General features: G+C 44.3%; 1 protein-coding gene across 8 annotated transcripts in view; it reads right to left on the reverse strand.

The window, feature by feature from the left end:
• PDE4D (phosphodiesterase 4D) overlaps positions 1 to 22,505 on the reverse strand; it is a 990,732-nt gene that overhangs the window by 806,650 nt on the left and 161,577 nt on the right. For 7 of the 8 annotated variants that reach the window (XM_053289923.1, XM_053289926.1, XM_053289927.1 and 4 more), the window contains exon 2: positions 5,878 to 5,993. In XM_053289923.1, the coding sequence (XP_053145898.1) occupies positions 5,878 to 5,919 (42 nt within the window). In that variant the 5' untranslated portion in view covers positions 5,920 to 5,993. Of the gene's footprint in view, positions 1 to 5,877; positions 5,994 to 21,910; positions 21,929 to 22,505 lie in introns of those variants that run through there. The other variant, XM_053289928.1, reaches the window with a different exon arrangement.

Here is a 22,505-nt window from a genome sequence, read left to right on the forward strand (position 1 = left end):
TGATTTTTACATTATAAATCAATCACAGGCTCTTGCTTCAGGGTGGGACTAAATGTAATCAATACACACGATGGCTGCCAAAACCAGGAGCCCCATGCTAAGTCTGCCCCTTAGTAATGTAAGGTACAGCATACCCTACATCTTAATGTCATTATGAAATGCATTTCCCTTCCCCAATCTGCATTATTGGATGCCACTGGCAATTTCAGGGGAAATGTATAGCAGGATAATCTCAGGACACAAAATTACCATTATCAATTATTAATTATTTTTATTTGTCTTTGTAACCCACTTTATTATAGTACTATGCTGCACAACTTCAACCCTCCAGCCCTTATTGAACTACAGCTCCCATCATTCCCAGCCAGAACGGCCAATAGTCAGGGATGATGGGAGTTGTAGTCCAACATCTTCGGAAGGGCTGACGTTGTGCAGCCCTGTTATAGTACATTGAAGGCAGTTTACAATCAAAATACACAATACCAAATTCATGAAAAAAATAAAGTTACACAATCACAACACCATAGATTAGAACAGCAGCATAAAGAACAGTGGCAATATTTACAGAACCAAACTGCACATGACATTTAGGTCACCTTCAGACATAATCAGAACCATGGGTCCAATGGACCTGTGGTTCCACACCCCCTCTCCCCTCCGCACTTGGATGAAACAAACTGCTCCTTCTCTGCAGTCTCGCTGACTGCAGAGTGGAGGGGGAACTTGCTGTGCAGGCTTCTTTCAGGACAGTCTGCACAGCCAATAGCAGCTGGAGCGAGGGAGGAACTTCCTCCTTCAGTTCCGGTTGGGAAACAGGCAGCGTGCAGTGCCAGCATTTAGATGCGGAACCAGAGGTCCAGGCAGTGGACTTTACTACAAACTGAAGGTACAATATTCTGACTGGGGAGAGAAACTACGAGTCAATTTTTTGCCAAAACTTTGGTTGCCTGCATTTGGACATGCATTTTCCAAAAGCAGAGGTGAAGGGACCTTCGGTTTCATGTTACGTGCGAATGCAGCCTTAATGTGTCAGACTTCACAGGCTTAATTTTTCTTTAACAACCAGACTGAGGCCTACTGACACTAGTGAAAGCTTTTTTCTGGAGTAAATAGTAGCTGGTTTGGGCCACCTGTGAATTCAGAAGACAGCAGAACTACAACAATATTTATATACAGCTTTTCAACAAAAGTTTCCAAAAGAAAATAATAATAATAATTTATTATTATTATTATTACTATTACATTTATATCCCGCTCTTCCTCCAAGGAGCCCAGTTAAGTACTACTATGTTAAGTACTACATACTTAAGTTTCTCTTCCACAACAACCCCGTGAAGTAGGCTAGGCTGAAAGAGAAGTGACTGGCCCAGAGTCACCCAGCTAGTATCATGGCTGAATGGGGATTTGAACTCGGGTCTCCCCGGTCCTAGTCCAGCACTCTAACCACTCCACCACGCTGGCTCCTATCGCCAAAGGGCTCACATCAGAAAGGGAAACAAGACAGACACCAGTAACAGTCACTTGAGGGGTACTGTGCTGGGGGTGGATAGGGCCAGTTGCTCTTCCCCTGCTAAATAAAGAGAATCACCACTTTAAAAAGATGCCCTTTGCCCAGTTAGCAGGGGCAGAACTAGGGTTGAAGCCTGCCTGCCTCCAGCCATGAGCCCAATCAATGGGGGTGCCAATCCAGCTGCTGCTGGGTAAACATCAATGAAGCCTATCACAGCCAACAATGCTTTATGCATCACATGTACAATTTAAAAGGTGCCTGAATAAGATCTGCACTGCCCATCTAAATCAAGGGTCCAGGTATATATATATCTCAGAAAGCAATTTCATATCTTTGACACTAAAACAGATGAAAACTTTGCGAATCCTCCTGCTGCTACGCCTCTGATGGAGGTGTCCAGAGTTCTTGGGTGGGTTCATATGGTTCAATTGTTGAGAGAAGTGATGCTAGATGTTATGGAAGTGGAGATCTTAACACAAGGCTGCTGTTTTCAGCACTAGCTCTGTCTTTCTTGTAGAGTACAATTCCAACCTGCCAGTTTCCCTCTCACACACAGAGATTATTCTCAGAGGTTTTCTCTCCCAGTAAAGTCATTAAGATCTTCAGGTTCGCATTCAGTCTTTCCGGAGACTCCAGCTCAGTGCTGGAGGATTGGCAACACACACCCCTACACCTTTTTGGAAAACATCCAAGGAAGGGTCTGCAGGCCACTTTTTCCACTGCCAAACTGGCATACACCCAACTGATACAAAAGTATGACCGCTACTTGACAATGCAACCCACTGGGATTTACATCCCATGGGGGCAGATCCATGGAAAAACAGCTATGGGACAACATAAGTGACCACAAACAGTCCTTTATTTGCAACCATGTCCTTTATCCGTATCCACTAGAGATGTGCACGAAACCGGCAGAGGCCAGTTCGAAGGCAGGGGTGGGACAACTTTAAGGATGGAGCGAGAGGCACTTACCTCTCCCTCTGCTTTCCCCCTGCCAGCACTGGCTCTGTAAGGACTGTCAGGGCAGCAGCATACCTCCCTGCTGCCCCATTCCCTCATTGGCCGGAAGTGCGTGCATGAGCACACCAGGCACATGCGCATGCATGTCGCACTCGTACGTAACATACGTGCAAGGGAGTGCAACATGGGTGCATGCACATGCGCAGCATGCACATGCATACCTGACACTTCCAGCCAAGGAGGGAACAGGGCAGCAGGGAGGTATGCTGCCACCCCAACAGAATCTTTACAAACCCAGCATCAGCGGGGAGGGAAGGATAAGTGCATCTTGCCCCATCCTTAAAGTTGCCCCCCGCCACCACCTTCAAGCCTCCAAACTGCCCAGTGTTCACACCTGTTCGGAGGCCTGTAAAAGGGCCTCTGAACAGGTTCGTGCGCATCTCTAGTATCCACTGGCAGGGTTGTAGCATCACCCTGTGACTTGCTGTCAGGCTTCCCTAGAGAAGATTCTAGCTTATGACAACATGGCTGAGGAGGCAGGGCCCTTGCCTCTTGGGGCATTTACAGGTATGCCCATCTCCTGAGTTCCAGGTGTAATACCTCCTCAAGGAAATCCACAGAATGGTAGGCAACTTCCCACTGGAGGACTTCTCCAGTGTCTGCTGGTTTCAATACTTTCCTATTGCCAATATGGGAACGCTGGACATCCCCACAGGGACAAGGTTTCCTCCCTCTCCCTCCCACCTGGGCCCCTGTTTGCCTCTCTAATTCTGAGCCCTTCATGGGCTGCTCAGGACCCTACAGCCCTCCTTTGCTGGTTTAAGAGTGATGTCCCAGACCCATTAATGGCCCTAAGAGCTTGAGTTCCCTGATCCAGGTCTGTGCAACCATATCAAGGATGTCCCACACATCATGCTTTTTTTTATAATGCAACGACTCACTGTGTGGATCCAGTGATTTTCACTTGATCCTATCACAGTATAAATCACCCTTGCAAGCTGGGATTTGAAGCCGTGCCTATCAGCTAGATTGTCAAACATTCTCTTCAACAGAATCTCTTTTCTGCATACATTCTACAGGGCAAGAGAGCAGCAGCTAAGCTCTAAAGCAGCTTTTATGCAAAAAGTTGCCTTTATGCGAAAGCAGCAAAACAAAAGAACAGGAGAGAGAGAATGAATAACTTCAGCTTGACTTTGATGTGCATAACCCTGACTATTTGATAGAGGCAGAACACACACCTGCAGAGATATCCAATGTAGAGAATAATGCATGTGCTGTGGCATTGTGAAGCCCCTGAAATCAGGAGGACTACAGATGAAGCTGAAATCCTAGAATCACTATACCATCTCTACACCAATGAAAATCACGACTATTGTTTTCTCTTCTTGTGAACATAATCATCCTCTCCTTAATCTCTCTTAATGAACTAGAGGTATGTATTTGCTTCAAGTTTATAGGTCCTGTTCCTCCAATAAAATAATTGTTATAGCAGTGACATCTGAAGTTGAATGAAAACCCAGTGTAGAGAGATTAAGAATTTAGACTTTTCTGTGGTCTGCATTTCATGATAGGAAGAGTCTGTGGTCTGCATTTCATGATAGAAGAAGTGTATTGCAATATTTTGTCACATAGTAACCTAATTAAATAAATGTTGCTAGTCAGAAAATTTTTTAAGTAACAGAAGTAGACAGTATGCTCCTAATTAGCTTAGCATCACCCCGGGTTTTCTCTTTCCCCCAAAGCTATATTTTAACAATAATTTGCGCAGCAACAAAACATAAATCCTTACGCAATGGCAGGAGTTACAACAAGAGAGCCATTTCTTGCAACATCTTTGTTAATAATTTCATATCGCTATTGCAGGCATGACAATTTTCTATGCTTTTTGGTTTGCACACATGGAAGAGGTAACATTTCATTGCAGACCATCCCAAAATGCCCAGATATTAAATGCTATAAATCCCAACAAGAGGAGATTTTCTGGAAATGGGACAACATTCCATGTAGCAGCATGTCAGCGACAGGGCCGTGCTGGAGCTGCTGAGTAACACGAAACGCTGCCTGGTGGTGCTGTGTGACAGGGCACAATGGAATGACTTGAAACAGCTTCTGCAGCATTTGTGGTGCTACTTGTTTATTTCATTTCTATACCACCCATCCAAAACCTTCAGCTGATCGTGTGGTGTGCTTGGATAATACTAGGATTTTTCAGCCCTATGCTGAGCTACAATCTTGTTCAGCAAGACGTAGGTCAGTGATCTTTACTATTTTTCAAGCATTTTAAAAATATAAACATAACATTCATTTTAAAAAACCCTTAAAAGTCACTTAAATATTATTAAAAGCCAAGCTGAAGAGGTGGGTCTTCATGGCTCTCTTCAAGATCTCCCGGGATGATAAACCTCTTTATTCCCATGGCACATACACTCCACAACCTGGGGGCAGCTACTGAGAAGGCCCAATCCCAAATTGCCATGAACAGATAGCAGCTGAAGGCACCTGATGACCTTAACGAGCAGTGGAGATCTTGCAGAGAAAGGTGCTCTCTCGGGTAAATGATGGAAGTAGCACAGCACAAATGCCTAGAAGCTGCTTTAAGTCATTCATATGGTGTTGTGCTTTATTGCGGGGCAGTTTGAAGGCGGCAGGGGTTTCCCTGTAAGAGCGGGGGGAGGGTGCACTTACCCCTCCTGCCACTTTCCCCCCACCGGCATCGTGTTTTTTAACAGCCCATTGGGGCGGCAGCGTACCTCCCTGCCGCCCCATTGCCCTGGTCTTCCAGATATGACTGGAAGTTGCCAACGCGCCTGTGCACGCCGGCACAAGTGTGTGCACATCACGCATGCACACGTGCCTGTGCCGGTGCGCACAGGCATGTCAGCAACTTCCAGTCATATTCAGAAGACAAGGGCAATGGGACGGCAGGGAGGTACACTGCCACCCCGATGGGCTGTTAAAAAACACGATGCCGGCGGGGGGGGGGAGCGGCAGGAGGGGTAAGTGCACCCTCCTCCCGCTCTTAAAGGGAGACCCCCACTGCCTTCAAACCGGCAGAACCACCGGTTCTTTGAACCAGTTTGGAGGCCCATAAACGGCCTCCCAACCGGTTCCGTGCACATCTCTAGCCCTGGGGTGCGGGGTCCTAACATCAACGTTCTACTGTGTGGAAACGTTGGCCATGATTTTCTGCAGAATGAGGTCCAGAAGAATGGTAAAGGGTGTGAGACAATTTCTGCCCATCCACATTCTGACTAAAAATGACCAACAGGTAAGTTTCACAACTATGTTTGAACGGATTAAAAGGAGAGTTATAGTATCACTGATAAAACATGAAACAAAGAAGAAAAACACAATTAGCGGAATAAATCCAAAGAGCAGCAAAGATTATAATTAAACCAGTTACTTACACTTTTACTCCTAGCATATAAAGCATTAGTATTCTTGTTCATGATGATGTTGATCTTGTAGGGATTTTTTAAATAGATGTTTCCAACTCCTGCCCATTCAAAGGCCAGCAGACTGCCTGAAAGAAAAGGTTCTGTTATTATTTAATGCAACTCAGCATGATGCTGTACTATTTTGGCAATCAAGACCAGTTAAGGAGTAACAATCTGCAAGTTCCTATGTGTAAAAGATGCTTCATGCATGACACCTCTATAACACTGCACATTGACGGCTGGTGCTCTCAGGTTTAATCAGTGTATTCACAAGACCAAACACTCCAAGCAATATTCTTTGAACTAGAACTTTATTTGAACATTTATACTACTATCTAGACTTTTGGAGAAGGTCTACTTTTTTTAATCTACATGTTGAAAGTGGAATAGAAAGTGAAAATTGTTCTTGAAGAAGGTGCTGTCTCAAGATGTGCTGAACATTTGGAATTTTCAGTATCGGCTTCTGTTCCCAGCATCTTTCTTGAGGTCTTGCTTTTTTCCCTTTGAGGGGATGAATGAAGATAGCACAAATATTGGATTTCTTGGTACAAGATCAGGCCAGCCAGTTATAAGCATGCTACATGCATAGCATCTAGTTCACACATTGCTTCATCGACACCGAGAGGAGCACATATCTTCTTCTCCACCATGCATATTGTACCCATGGTCCCTAAAGGAATACCCCAGCACCCTCACACCAACAACTGATAGTGTGATGGGCAGGGATACTGCTAGGATTATTCAGCCCTATGTTGAGCTATAACCTAGTTCAGCCAAGACATAGGTCAATGATCTCTACTATTTTTCAACTTTGGCAAAAAAAATCCTTCAGTGGAAATGCTATTTCTCATCATGGCAAAGTGCCAGAGGAGCTGTTCATCAAAATGGAGTTCTGTTGAGCCTCAGCACCATCTTGGAAGGTATGCACAGAGTGCTGGGAACACCCGTCTCAGTCCCCTTTCCCCCAACAAAGCTCTAAGGGGAAGCACTGCAAAGGAATACACTTTCCAGTGCTCCATGCATACATTCCATGACAGCCCCAGAGTTCAAGAGGGCTTTGTTTCCCTTAAAGAAGCCCTACTGTTGCTGTGAAAAGTGCAGCACTGCATGATGGGAAGCACAACCTCTGCACAGTGCCAAAGGGGCTGTATGGAGAATTCAGCTTTGCCTGAAGCTTCATCTTGACCTAACACAATTAGACAGGCACTTCAGGTTGATAGGCACCACCACTATCTCCCTGGCCTTGCAATGAACCACACTGACTGGCTGGGCCTCTCACAGGTGTGTACGTATGTCATTACATTCTGTGACAAGTAGAGCACCTAGGATGAAATCTTCATTACACGTGGACTAGGAGGGTGGCACAAGAGCTAGCCGCACATCCATTCTCCCTTCAAAACCAGTGTGGATGCTTTCTAGCATGTCTGCTTTGTTGCCAAGCATCCTCCCACATGCTAGAATTTAGCCTCCATCATGATTTAGACTGCTCTTTAGACCTAAAAACATGGAGGAAATTGGCCTCCGCAAGGGATAATAAAGCAGATCATATTTGTACAGAATGGCACATTCAGCCTGGGAAGAAAAGGACCACACCCAGAGCTCTTGCATTTTAGAATAAGCCAGTGGAATTTTATTTATTTATTTATTTACATTTATATCCCGCTCTTCCTTCAAGGAGCCCAGAGCGGTGTACTTGAGTTTCTCCTCACAACAACCCTGTGAAGTAGGTTAGGCTGAGAGGGAAGTGACTGGCCCAGAGTCACCCAGCTAGTATCATGGCTGAATGGGGAGTTGAACTCGGGTCTCCCCGGTCCCAGTCCAGTACTCTAACCACTACAGCAGAGTGGGAGACGTCCACCTAAAAATACTTGTCAGCCATTTTACCTCTTCTGTAACCATTTCTCTGACTGCCTCCCTGTCTGTGCCTCTTCTCTGCCTGCCGTCTGGCTCCAGTATGCATGCAGGGTGGGTGACGGTACCAGAATTTTGTAAACACCAATAGGAACACACAGAGTTGTTCAAATTTGAATATTAATGAGGCAGGAGCCAGTTACAAGTCTTTCCTTTATTTTCAGAAGGTGTGTGGAGCTTAACACCCTGAGCACCAATCAGAAGGCATCATGCCAATTGACTCTTCAAGCAGCCAGAGTGTTCAGAGGGTGGGGAAGTCTTTTTTTTTTTTTTTTTTTAGCAACTTGTATTCTATTCAGTAATCTTTTGCAGTTTGTTTGGACATTTGTCCCAAGGGGGATCCTGTAGAGAGTGTGGGGAGGAGTCAAGAGGAAAAGGGAAGGAGTGGAGTTATTGCTGAATAAACCTTTAGTTAAATCTACTTCAGATTTCCTCTCAGAAGAATCCAATCACCATTTTGATTAGAGGGCAGGTAAGCTGGCTGGCTGTTGGTAAGTCTGATCTTTTGCTGGCTCCTTTGTTGCATGTTTGTTTGGAGGGAAGGAATGCAATCTCTGCTTTCTCTCTCTTGCTCTCTGATCTGATTTGTATACAAAGCAATACAGCCCATCCCCAAAATGGCATGCCATAAAACATTGGAAGGAACAGCAAGCTGTAAGACTGGACTAATTTGATTAGAAAATAGCTTAAGAAGCCAGAAAGTTATTTTAGGGCACATGCATAGATTTCTGAGTCCAAATTGCTTTTCAAATAATTGCAGAAGTGGCTTTTCATGTGGGTGTGATGTATGTTGAGAATGAATGGATTCTGTAGGAAGGAATATGTTCTTTAAAATTCATTTGCTATGCATAGAGCTAACCAGGTTTTTCTCTGGATTGTAGCCAGTATTTGTAACATCGATATGTCCACTGGTGGTCACAGTTCATTGAGCAAGGATTGAGGAAGTGAGCTCTATAAAAATATTTGCTTGCTAGGATGGACACTCAGGCTAAGTTGTGGGCACCCAGGGCGGGAAGAAGGGGCACCCAGTTGTTCAGCAGGCATGGAGTAGGGAGAGTGAGAGTGCATCTTTGTTTCCAACTGTGTCCTCTAAGCTACAGTTCATAGCTGCAGCAAGTGTAGTTAAAAAAACCTGATTTTTCTATGCGTGCATTTTTGAAATGGGCAGGTAGAATAACCCTTGGAACTTCAGAATGCATTTGTTTTCCACTTTCGTAGCTGGTCTCTGCTTTACTGGTGGATTCTATGGATTTATTTACTTTTACATGTCTAGCCTGTGCTTCCTCCAAGAAGCCCAGAGTGGTGCACATGGTTACATTTATCCTCCTAGCCCTATGAGAAAGGTTATGCTGCAAGATAAGTGACTGTTCAGAGACTAGGGATGTGCGTTTCATTTTGTGCACAAAACAGGCCATTTCGGCCATTTTGTAGCCAAAACAAAACACCCAATGCTCAAAACAGAAAATTTTGTAGCCGAAACAAAACATCCCTGTTTCGGATACAAAATGTTTTGTTGTTTCGGCTGTTTTCGAACTCCATTTTGCAATCGCAAAAAGTCTTTCTCCTTCGGTCTCCATTTTGATTGACATCTGTTTGAATTTCCGGCCCTTCCAGCCTGCAGATTGGCCAGTGAAAGCATGGGCTGATCTGCTGGCAATTGCCCCCTTATTCCTTTTAAGGAAATTTGAGGGTAAAATTTACCCTCATTGGCCAGTGAGGCGTGTGCATTTACCCTCATTGGCCAGTGGGGCAGTGTGCATTTCATTGTTGTTGTTTCACACTGTAGTGTGTAGATCAATTTCATTTCGGGGGGGGGGGGGATGTGGATGTGCATGACCTTTGGAAATCTACCTGGTTCTTTGCAAAGCTCTGCTGTTGTTGATGTTATTTGGGGTGGATTCAGGGCAGAAAGGGTGCTTTGGGGGCAGAAGAGTGGGTTAGGTGGTAGTGCCACCCAGATTCCAAAGATTCTGCTGCCACCCAGATTCCAAAGGAATTGGGAAAAGGGCTTATTTTTAAAGAATCTCTGAAGTTGATATGTCTTTGGGGTAGATTCGGGGCAGAAAGGGAGCCTGAGGGGCAAAACAGTGGGTTGGGTGGCAGTGCCCCAAGGGGTGCCTGCCACAACCCAGATTCCAAAGGAATAGGGCAAAGGGCTGATTTCTTAGGAATTGTTGAAGTTTACGCATCTTTAAGGTTTTCCCCCATAGGGAATAATGGAGGTTTCTGCAGACCCATAACTCCACCTTAGGGGCACTGGGGTGGCTGGGAGCGAGTAGTGGTGTAGTGCACATAGGGTGCCAACCACCCACATGGGTTGCTAAACCATGGGGTGCTGGGTTCTGTTGTTTCTGAGGTGTTCTGAGTGTAGATTCTCTGGTAGCATATGAGATTTTCTACAACAAACAATGAACCCACTCTCATATGCTATCAGAATCTACACTCAGAACACCTCAGAAACCAGTACCCCATGGGTTAGCAACCCATGGGGGTGGTTGGCACCCTATGTGCTCTACACCACCACTCACTCTGGGTCACCCTGGTGCCCCCCAAGTATAGTTATGGGGCTGCTGTAATCTCCATTCCCTATGGGGAACAACTTTAAAGATGCATAAACGCCATTTAATCTTTAAAAATCAGACCTCTGCCCAATTCCTTTGAAATAATTCTGGCAGCTCCCATGCCCCCACTGGGCACTACCACCCACCCTACTCTGCTCTGGGCCACCCCTTCCCCCCGACATGAAAGTATACTTTTGCTGAAACCTCCATTATTCCGTATGGGAAAAACCTTAAACTTCAAAAATTCACCAAAAACCAGCCCTTTGCTCAATTCCTCCGAAATTTGGGTGGTAGTTTCCACCCATTGGGTACTACCACCTCCACCTACTAGTTTTTCCCTGGGGCCATTTTTTTAAAATCCAAAACATTTCGGATTTGGATTTTGCAATTTCAAACAAAGAACAAAATGGGGGTGTTTCAGATTTGGGCCAAAAACAAACAAAAATGCACAACCCTTTCAGAGACACCCAGTGAGTTTCATGGCTGAATGGGGATTTGGATTTCCCCAGTCTAGTCCAGCATACTAACCACTGCACCATTCTTGCTTAATTCTTTGTTATTTTTTATTTATTAACTGTAAACCACCCAGAGATGCAAGTTTTGGGCGGTATAGAAATATAAAATAAAAATCTAAAAATATTATTGGTAGTATTCATTTTTGAAATAAATCAGGCAGACAGAGCTGCTCTGGTGACTTCAGAATGCATTTACCCTCCACAGAAGCAGCCTTTTGTAGCTGGTCTGTGCTTTACTTGTGGCTTGTACAGTTCTGTGTGTGTGTGTGTGCTTGTGTTTGAGCCTACTGTGTTACATACAAATCTATACACTACTGTAGTCCTGTTAAGCACTATAAAGCAGCTGCTGGTTTTTCATACTCGTCTGTATCTCTGCCTATGAGCAATGTAGATTTCTGTGCATGTGTTTGTATTGTGATCCCACTCGTTGGCTACAAATCTGCACTTTGCCAGTTACTGCTAAGACACCCTCCTATTCCTAGCTCCACCTCCGTAGCTGCCCACAATTGGCATCAATTCTCACTACCTTTGGCTCCATCCATCATCTGCCCTGCCGCCGCCACCACCACCCACTCAGCACTAGATTAAGCAAATTTCCTTTTAGAACAGGTATGGATCCTGGACAAAGTTCTAACAGACCATCTGACCACACCTTAATACAATCAAAAGAACTCTAGCCACTGCTTTCATGTTAGGGATGTGCATGAACTGGTTCAGAGGGCCTTTTACGGGCCTTCAAACACCCACTAGCTCGAAGGTTCAACAGTGCTATGGGGTGACTTTAAGGGAGGGGGGTGGGTGCACTTAACCCACCTGCCACATTTCCCCTGCTGGTGCACGAGTCCCTAAGAGGTGCATGCGCATGGCGTGCATGCATGTGAGATCGACCCACAGAGTCACTGTTCCTATTCCCAGATACATCCGGTAAATGGTGGCACAGGGAACAAGGGCGGTATGCTGCCGCTCCGATGGGCTCTCAAGGACTCACGCACTGGTGGGAGAAATGCAGCGGCTGGGGGGGGGGAGTAAGTGCACCCCACCTGCTGAACCAGCCCCCACCAGTTCCATGCACATCCCTATTTCATGTTCAACCCTTCTCCCCTGAATTGTGATACACTGGGTGTAGAGGTCCAGAGCCTGAAACACTAAGACTGAATAATTGGAGTAGGGTGCTTCCAGGCATAGACTTCAAGGAATAGATCTACTCCAAACTGCCCTCGGACCCTTGGAGGAACACAATGCCTGCAATCCCTCCTCACTTTCAGACTTAACTGGTGGCACATGCCAGACATCAGTACTTGATTGGAACCTGGTGCTAGTTCAGCATATGGAAGCTTTGGGCTACTGCCTCAAAGTGTCACCCTAGCAACTTTGAAGTCCTCTTACCCATCACAGTGAAGGTTTTGCAGTAGCAAGATCTCTACAACAGAAATCCACCCCTTTCTTCTCTCTCAAAAGTAGCAGACTAAGGAAAGGTACAAACCTTTCTACTCTCACTCTGCTCTCAAGCAGTTCGGCTGCATTAGCCCCCTCCTCTGCCCCATGGAGCAACCTTCAATCATGTTGATGTAAGTAATACTCAAGCCAGGTTGTGTTGTCCTCTCAGTGATCCTCATTTCTTTCTTTTGATAAGTTCCCATTTCATAGATTTTGCTCCTCTAGGCTACTTTAAGGTGATGCTCCACTGACCTGATCCAAAAGTTACTCACGCTTGCTGATTTAGTGCTAGCAATTCTGGATTTACTCTACTAGGTGGACAGCGACCTGCTTCCTTGACTGGTCACAATTAGCCATGATAAGGAAAAAGGTTTCCCCCTAACATCCAAGCAAGCTGGAATTCCAGTCATGGACCCACAACTGTTGGTGCACACATAGGACATGTGTCCAAGCAAGCATGGAAACACCTCTGGCTTTTGAGCACTCTTGTGAGGTTGAGCCAAAAGCCTTTTTAAGCCAAATATCTCAATCATTTTGAAAAGCTGCACAGGAATAAAGAATGGCAGACTTGTGCATTGCTGAATTATTCACTTCCACTTTATCACTACCATTTAAGGTTAATGGAAAGATGCTTCCAGATGTTCATCTTGAAGCACAGCCTTCTGCAACAACCTATACAGAAAGGACCACTTGGTTCAAATGGCTCAACGTGTTTCCCCCCGAGTCATCCTTTGACCTGTGTTGGATTTGGCAGGATCTAATATTTGCTTTTTTTAATCTCAGCTCAAAATGCTGTTTATAGACTTCTGATTTTAGAACCTCAGAAAGAAGCTGAAAAGAAAAGGGATGGAAAAGATCTTAGCCTGCTACTGACATACTAAACGTACAGGTGAAACTCGAAAAATTAGAATATCGTGCAAAAGTTCATTAATTTCAGTAATGCAAATTAAAAGGTGAAACTGATATGAGATAGACGCATTACATGCAAAGCGAGATAAATCAAGCCTTAATTTGTTATAATTGTGATGATCATGGCGTACAGCTCATGAGAACCCCAAATCCACAATCCCAGAAAATTAGAATATTGTAAAAAGGTTCAACAGTCTAGGCTCCAGGTGTCCCACTCCAATCAGCTAATCAATCCATAACACCTGCAAAGGGTTCCTGAGCCTTTAAATGGTCTCTCAGTCTGGTTCATTAGGAATCACAATCATGGGAAAGACTGCTGACTTGACAGTTGTGCAGAAAACCATCATTGACACCCTCCATAAGGAGGGAAAGCCTCAAAAAGGTAATTGCAAAAGAAGTTGGATGTTCCCAAAGTGCTGTATCAAAGCACATTAATAGAAAGTTATGTGGAAGGGAAAAGTGTGGAAGAAAAAGGTGCACAAGCAGCAGGGATGACCACAGCCTGGAGAGGATTGTCAGGAAAAGGCCATTCAAAAGTGTTGGGGACTTTCACAAGGAGTGGACTGAGGCTGGAGTTAGTGCATCAAGAGCCACCACACACAGATGGATCCTGGACATGGGCTTCAAATGTCGTATTCCTTGTCAAGCCGCTCCTGAAAAACAAACAACATCAGAAGCGTCGTACCTGGGCTGAAGAAAAAAAGAACTGGTCTGTTGCTCAATGGTCCAAAGTCCTCTTTTCTGATGAGAGCAACTTTTGCATCTCATTTGGAAACCAAGGACCCAGAGTCTGGAGGAAGAATGGAGAGGCACACAATGCAAGATGCTTGAAGTCCAGTGTGAAGTTTCCACAGTCTGTGTTGATTTGGGGAGCCATGTCATCTGCTGGTGTTGGTCCACTGTGCTTCATTAAGTCCAGGGTCAACGCAGCCGTCTATCAGGAGATTTTGGAGCACTTCATGCTTCCTTCCGCAGACGAGCTGTATGGGGATGCTGACTTCATTTTCCAGCAGGACTTGGCACCTGCCCACACTGCCAAAAGTACCAAAACCTGGTTCAATGACCATGGGATTACTGTGTTTGATTGGCCAGCAAACTCGCCTGACCTGAACCCCATAGAGAATCTATGGGGCATTGCCAAGAGAAGGATGAGAGACATGAGACCAAACAATGCAGAAGAGCTGAAGGCCGCAATTGAAGCATCCTGGTCTTCCATAACACCTCAGCAGTGCCACAGGCTGATAGCATCCATGCCACGCCGCATTGAGGCAGTAATTGCTGCAAAAGGGGCCCAAACCAAGTACTGAATACATATGCATGCTTATACTTTTCAGAGGTCCGATATTGTTCTATTTACAATCCTTGTTTTATTGGTTTCATGTAATATTCTAATTTTCTGGGATTGTGGATTTGGGGTTTTCATGAGCTGTACACCATGATCATCACAATTATAACAAATTAAGGCTTGACTTATCTCGCTTTGCATGTAATGCATCTATCTCATATATCAGTTTCACCTTTTAATTTGCATTACTGAAATTAATGAACTTTTGCACGATATTCTAATTTTTCGAGTTTCACCTGTATGTAGTCATAGACAACAGCAAGCAAGTAGGAGACCATGCGTGCACCTCTGCGCCAGCATGTAAAGAGGCTGGCTCAGTAGTTAACTGGCTGCCCTGCCTTGAGCCAAGAGGTGAAGTTGCTGGCCTGGCTGGGGATCAGTGGTGGAGGGGGACAGAGGACTCTGGGTGTGGTAAACCTGACCAGGAGATGAATTTACAGTTAAGAAGAAGGGGCCCTGAGAACTCTGCACCTAGACAGCGGACTGAGCAGATATACAGCTCACCTGGTCATCAGCTTCAGAGTAGTGAGCTGTATTGTTTTCTCAAATTATCCCATTTATCAAAATATGTATATATAATACCAATAAGCATATGCAACCTTTATGCAAAGTGGAGACATTTCTTATGAAAAGTGTCCTCTTTCCACTTTTTAAAGTAGAGGGCAGGTGGTCATGTAGGAAGACAATATTGGAATAGCAACAGCATAGCAGTAGGACTTAAAGAAACATTCAATACAGTAGTATGTGTCACTATTTCCTATCAAATATTGCTTGGAACTGTCATGCATTCAAATATATCCTGGGATCATCTCTCCACTGTGCATGCGAGATCTATATTTTATGATAGATTTTATTTGCATTAGCCAGACCATAGCAAAACAAAAAGCGATAACATGCACAGCACACAAATTAAAAAGGTGCAATTTGAATGTTTCATTTGTTATACCATGTTTTGTGTGCCATATTAGAGGTTTGCCTAATAAAACTAGCTCTTTGCCAAATTGTTGTATTAGCTTAGCAAAATCATTCACTTATTAAGGGCGTATTTGCTTTTGGTTTTCAGTGTGCTTCTATTATTCTACATTCTATCACTTATTGTGTCTAGTGCTTTAATAGGCCTCTATTCATTCATTTCAGTTAAACTCCTTGTACAGTTTTCTCCCAGTTTGTATACATTCCTTTCTATTTAGTCACCGGTTTTCATCCACTGTTGTCAGTCATGATCTTTGTACAGTGTTCCACTAGCTAAGAACATAGTATCCAAAGCCATATAATAAGGCAGAAGACCTGTTTGCAACTATAGCATTTAGAAAAAGACTCTCACTCTGCCCTCAAGAGCATTGGCTATGTCAATCCCCAACTCCCTCCTCTCACATTAGCCTACGATGCCACCAGCACAACCCATACACAAACTGAGTAATCATGTTCAGATGGAGCTGCTCTGGGAAGAGCAGAAGGTTTCAAGTTCCCTCCCTGGCAGCATCTCCAAGATGAGAGAGAGGGGGGTGGGGCTGAGAGAGATTCCTGCCCGCAACCTTGGAGAAGCCGCTGCCAGTCTGTGAAGACAATACTGAGCTAGATAGACCAATGGTCTGACTCAGTATATAGCAGCTTCCTATGTTCCTATAAGCCTTGTTCCTACTCTAAACATGACACTCTGCTATCTAGACCTGATTCAAAAATTACTCATGGTTAATATGGTGACTTTCATGTCAGGTGTGGAATGTCCTGGGAGACTGAAGTTGTCTCCCAGTTTCTAAACATTACCATCAGATTAATATCCATAGGTCCTTTTGCACTGACCTGTTTGTCCTACATCAGGCCTGCTCAACTTAGGCCCCCACCCCAGCAGTTTTTGGACCACAACTCCCATTATTTAGTTAATGTATTTATATACCACCCTAAACCAAGGTCTCATTGAGGTTCACAACAAAACACTAAACAAAACATTGAAACCAAATGCTAAAAACAGTTTAAAACAAATCAACAGACATTCTAAAATTTAAAAAGTCTGGGTAAAAAGATGAGTCTTCAGACACTTTTTAAAGGCCACTAGAGATGGGGAGACTCTTATTCCCATAGGAAGCGCATTCCAAAGTCTCAGGGCAACAACAGAGAAGACCCGTCCCTGGGTGGCCACCAGGCGACATGAAGATAGCCACAGACAACGACGAGCTTCCCCTGATGTACGCAGTGGATGATGGGGATCATGCAAAAGAAGATGCTCTCTTAAGTACTGTGGGCCTAAGCTGTTTAGGGCTTTATAGGTTATAACCAACACTTTGTATTTTGCCCGGAAACTTATTGGCAGCCAGTGCAACTCCTGTAATGCAGGAGTAATATGGTCTCTTCAAGATGACCTGGAGACCAACCTGGCTGCCACATTTTGTACTAACTGTAGTTTCCGGACTACGTACAAAAGCAGCCCCACATAGAGTGCATTGCAGTAATCCAGCCTGGAGGTTACTAGCAAGTGTACTACTGTTCTGACTCCTGAGATCATGATCCTCAAGAAACGGACGCAGCTGGCATATCAACCGAAGCTGATAGAAAGTGCATCTCGCCACTGCCTCAACCTGAGGAACCAGGGAAAGGTATGAATCTATCAGCACTCCCAGACTGCGTACCTGTTCCTTCTGAGGAAGTGTGTCCCCATCTAGAACAGGTAGGTCAATATTGCTTCCTATGTGACGACCCCGCACAATAAGTACCTCTGTCTTGTCTGGATTCAGTCTCAGTTTGTTATCCTTCATCCAACCCATTACTGCTTCCAAGCAGGCATTCAGGGAGGATATGCCATCTCCTGATGAAGTTGACATGGAGAAATAGATTTGGGTGTCATCAGCGTACTGATAGCACCCAGCACCAAATCTCTGGATGATCTCTCCCAACGGTTTCATGTAGATATTAAAAAGCATTGGAGACAGTATGGAACCCTGAGGGGACCCCATATAAAAGCTCAGATTTTGAAGAGCAACAGTCTCCAAGCAGGTCTGGAACCTGAAAAGCATTGCTTCCCACCCCCAACTCCCTCAGATATTCCAGAAGGATACTATGGCCGATAGTATCAAAATCCACTGAGAGATCCAAAAGGACCAACAGAGTCACACTTCCTTTGTCAAGTCCTAATTGAAGATCATCCATCAGGCCAACCAAGGCAGTCTCTACCCCACAGCCCATCCAAAAACCAGTTTGAAATGGGTCTAGATAGTCAGTTTCCTCCAAGAGTGCCTGCAGCTGGGAGGCCACCACCCTCTCAATCACCTTGCCCAACCATGGGAGGTTGGAGACAGGCCTGTAGCTATTTAACTCTGAGGGGTCCAAGGCAGGCTTCTTAAGAATAGGTCTAATAATTGCCTCCTTTAAACAAAGGGGCATCCTGCCCTCCCTCAGAGAGGTATTTATAATTGCCACCAGGCTTTCCACAACAACCCCCTTGCCAGATAGTAGAAGCCACGTTGGGCAAGGATCAAGTAGACAGGTGGTAGGACGAACTGTTCCATGCAGCTTGTTCACATCCTCAGGAGTCACAAACTGAAATTGATCCAATCTAACCACACAAGAGGCGTTGCTGGATACCTCTGCATCTGACACTGTGATAACTGTGGAGTCTAAATCTAGATCGACCCGAATACGAGAGATTTTGTCCACACAAAAACTCATTCAAAGCGCCACTGCAGGCAACTGATGGTTCCAAATTCTGATTCAGGGGAGCAGGGGGCTCTATTAGCCCCCTCACAACCCTGAATAGCTCTGTTGGATGAGAGCCTGCAGAAGCAATACAGGCAGAAAAGAAACACTTCTTTGCTGCACATATAGCCAGAGCACAGATCTTTAAATGTGCCCTATGTTGCAATCTGTTGGATTAGAGTCAAGTCTTCCTCCACTTGCTCTCCATTCGTCTACCTTGCCATTTCAGCTCCCGCAGATCTTCCGTATACCAAGGAGCCATTTTTGAAGCGGGTCGGAGAGGACGCTTAGGAGTGATCATGTCTACTGCCCTGGTGAGTTGACTATTCCAATTCTCCACCAGGGCATCAACAGGTTCGCTGGCAGGGCCAACATTAAAGCCTTCCAAGGCTTCTTGGAATCCTATTGGATCCAAAAACCTTTTTGGACGGGCCATTCTAATAGGTCCCTCACCCCTGCAGAGGTGGGACGCAACTGTGAGTCCAACCTTAACCAGATGGGGAAATGACAATGGGGAAATCACAGGAGTCCCCACCCATGGAACACCACCCTGATCAGAATGAAGGACCAGATCAAGTATGTAACCAGCAACATGTGTCAGTCCAGAAACCACTTGAGATAGGCCCATAGTTGACATGGCTGCTATGAACTCCTGAGCTGCACCAGACAACCTGGTCCCGAAATGAACATTGAAGTCGCCCAGCACCACAAGCCTGGGTGACTCCAACACCAAGTCTGAGACCAAGTCCATCAGCTCAGTTAGGGACTCTGTTGAGCAGCATGGTGATTGGTACACCAACAGAAGCCCCAATCTATCCCTGGTCACCAAACATAGGTACACACATTCAATATGATCGGACACTCTGATATGGATCCTGGTAAGGGAGATATTATCCTTAAAGACCACAGCTACTCCACCTCCCCTCCCACACTCCCTTACCTCCTCCTCTACAGAGTACCCTGGAGGGAGAAGCTGGGCCCAAACTGGGCCCTCAGCCAAGTCTCTGTGATACACACCAGGTCAGCCAGGTGTGTATAATCCCCAGCCACAGTTGCCAATAGCCAGGGATTATGGGAATTGTAGGCCAACATCTGCAGGAGGGCCAAAGTTGAGCAGCCCTGTCCGACATGGATCTACAGAGGAGCATTGTTCATAGGTGATAGCACCGACTTTGTTGTGGAATGAGCAGGGCACCTATTGTTAAAAATAATTCTATACCACTTTTCAATAAGTTCTCAATTTGTTTAATTAGCAAAGAAGAATAAGAAAATAGTTCCTTATCCCAAAGGGCTCATACGATCAGAAACATAAGGGAGACACCAGCAACAGCCACTAAGTGGGATGCTATGCTGAGGTTGGATAGGGCCACCTTTTCCTGGTTAATATCAGAGTCTCCCTTTCAAAAGTTGCCTCTTTGCCCAGTTAGGTGGGACAATAAATCTCTATGGTACAGCTGATATTTTTTAGGTCCCAGAGTAGCGTTTGTTTAGTAGATACAGGGACAGAAACAGCATTTACATTTACTGCAGAGGCTGGTGCCTGGGTTTAAACATCATTTTCTGATATGGATTTATGTCATCTCAGAGTGGGATTCGTAGCAACCTATCTCACAGCCCTGTTATGAAGTAACTGGGGTGGGGAATTACAGTGTGCTATAGTACACATTTTTCATTTAGTGAAAAAAACATTTCTTTCCTTATGGAGTTATCTTTCCAGAGAGGTTCCCCCTTTAACCATTTTCCAGCAAAAAGAGAAGACCTTTATCTTGTGGAAGGCATTTTACTCGGAATGTTGTATTCTTTGTTGTGCCTAACGTTTGGTTCTTAACTCTGCTGTTTTAATTTGCTATTATTTTTTTGTCTGATATTTCTTTTTATTCTGTTTTATTTTTTGTAATATGCTTTGATGTTTGATTTTAAAAGAAGGATATAAGTCCATCAAATCAAGTGAATGCCTTTTTAAAATAAAAGCTTTAAATATAGTCTATTATATTGTGGTTGTCATGTTTTAGAAAACGTTTATCATCTCAATTCTAAGAGAAAATATAGGGGGAAAGAAAATACCCCAGCCTTGTTAGGAAAGGGATTGTCACCCCTATAATGAAGTGCATAGATAGAGAATATTCTATTCTAGGCAGGTTCTTTAAAGCATTTGCTCCAGAGAAATCTCCTGCTTTATATTCTCCTCACATTCTGATGATAGTCAAGGTCAAATTGCTAATCCCAGCTGAGGGACTATAAAAGCAACAACATGTCTATAGATGTGGGTTTTTAAAGAAAGTAAATACTGTACATTATGCATTTAAATTATGCCTCTCTCCATAGGAAATAGAAGTTCATGGTCTTTAAAAAAAATCAACTGCAACAACCAACAGTGGTCATGAAAGAGACCAGCTGCTTGCATGCTTCAGAAACTAAGCATGAAATTGGCTGCCTATTATGCAGTGAGACCAGACTGAAGATAGTTTAAACAAGGTGGGGAGGAAGCTTTTGTCATCTTCCTTTAGGGTAAACTTAATTTGACAATTGAATGATACAACAAGAATGTGTTTGCTCTCTGTTCAAGTGTTGCTGATGGGTTCTGAGGGCAAAAGGCCATGTGTTATCTCGGGGGTGCATTTTGGCTGTATAGGAGATGTAATTCAGTTTTAACATGTGTACAAGTAATGACGTGAATCTTTTTACCCCCTCTAGAGAAAAAAGGTAAAAGAAAGTGCAAAAGCATGTTATTAAAATTAAAACTGCCTTAGCTAAGGGCAAAAACCCCAACAACTGTCCATTGTTGTGGAATAGCATAGTATTTTAAAAACAATAGCAGATGCATGTTACAGGAGTTGTTGTGTCAAGTAAAAAGTCAACTGAACATCTCTCTAGGCTTTTTGTATAGCTGGAATGCTGAAGATGCTCACTTTATGAGCACTGAGGGTCAGCTGATTTTCTTAGAGCTAGGAGCATCTGCAAGATGGAGGTGGAAAGAAACAGTGCTATAGTTGCAAAGGGGTGAGTGAAGGAGAAATAGACTGAATGTTTGCAACAGGATGGTAAGAAGCTGCCTGGAGGAGCTAAATATGGTATGCTGTAGTTTTTGCGAGGAGTGACATAAAACTAAAAAACCCACAAAAACCTGAACTGTGATACAGGTCCATTTCTCCTCATTCTTTCATGACAAAAGAATTGATTTATATGATGCATCAGCTCTGAGCACAGCACTGAGACAAAATGGACATGTAAGAATCCATAAAAACTATAATATGTGGGCCTTTGGAAAATGCTGTCACAGGAGACTGACATATGGAACCAACTTTACACTATAATTCCATACAACAGCTAGCTCCAAAAGGGCCACTGCTGCTTGCCCCATTTCAATTCTCTGATGGTGTTCCCCAGTATTGCTTCCTTCCATCCACCCACTTATGGAGCATTTTGGTTCCTACTTTCATTACAGAAACAGTCTCCAGAACAACTTCAGCAACTGTATATAAAACAATGTGTGTGATATACTGTTGCTTTCCAAACAATTTTAAGCTATATATTCCCCAGAAACATCTCTGGGTCTATCATCATAATGCAAACACAGTTCATACACATCAGATATTTTTATGGTGAGAATTCAAGTAGGCAACTTGCAAACTTACATTTCCCATAAGCAAATGGTGCCTGGTGGCGCAGTGGTAAAACTGCCCTTGGTGGCACAAAGAGCCCCTGGTGGCGCAGTGGTAAAACTGCCGCCCTGTAACCAGAAGGTTACAAGTTTGATCCTGACCAGGGGCTCAAGGTTGACTCAGCCTTCCATCCTTCCGAGGTCGGTAAAATGAGTACCCAGAATGTTGGGGGCAATATGCTAAATCTTTGTAAACCGCTTAGAGAGCTCTGGCTATAGAGCGGTATATAAATGTAAGTGCTATTGCTACTGCTACAACCTGCCCTTATTTTCACAGTCCACCCAGAGATCAGTACTCTTAAATCCGCTTCCTTTCAACTGAAGAATTAAGCAGGTGCTTAACATTCAGTGCATACTGGATTATTCTATAAATGTTAAGAGAACATTGATAGGGTATGTAACCCTTTCAGCTGAACATTTGGGGTACAGTGGCAACATCCTGACTAAATTTACTCAAGGAAGTCCCACTGAAAGTAAAGACTAAATAGACAAGCTTAACTTGTCCTTTTAATTTCAGTGGGACTTCCTTAAGTTTAGTCAGGATGTCAGCTAGTGTACTTAGCCAAGGT

Source organism: Hemicordylus capensis, chromosome 2, assembly GCF_027244095.1.
Source record: "Hemicordylus capensis ecotype Gifberg chromosome 2, rHemCap1.1.pri, whole genome shotgun sequence".
Classification (NCBI taxonomy): domain Eukaryota; kingdom Metazoa; phylum Chordata; class Lepidosauria; order Squamata; family Cordylidae; genus Hemicordylus; species Hemicordylus capensis.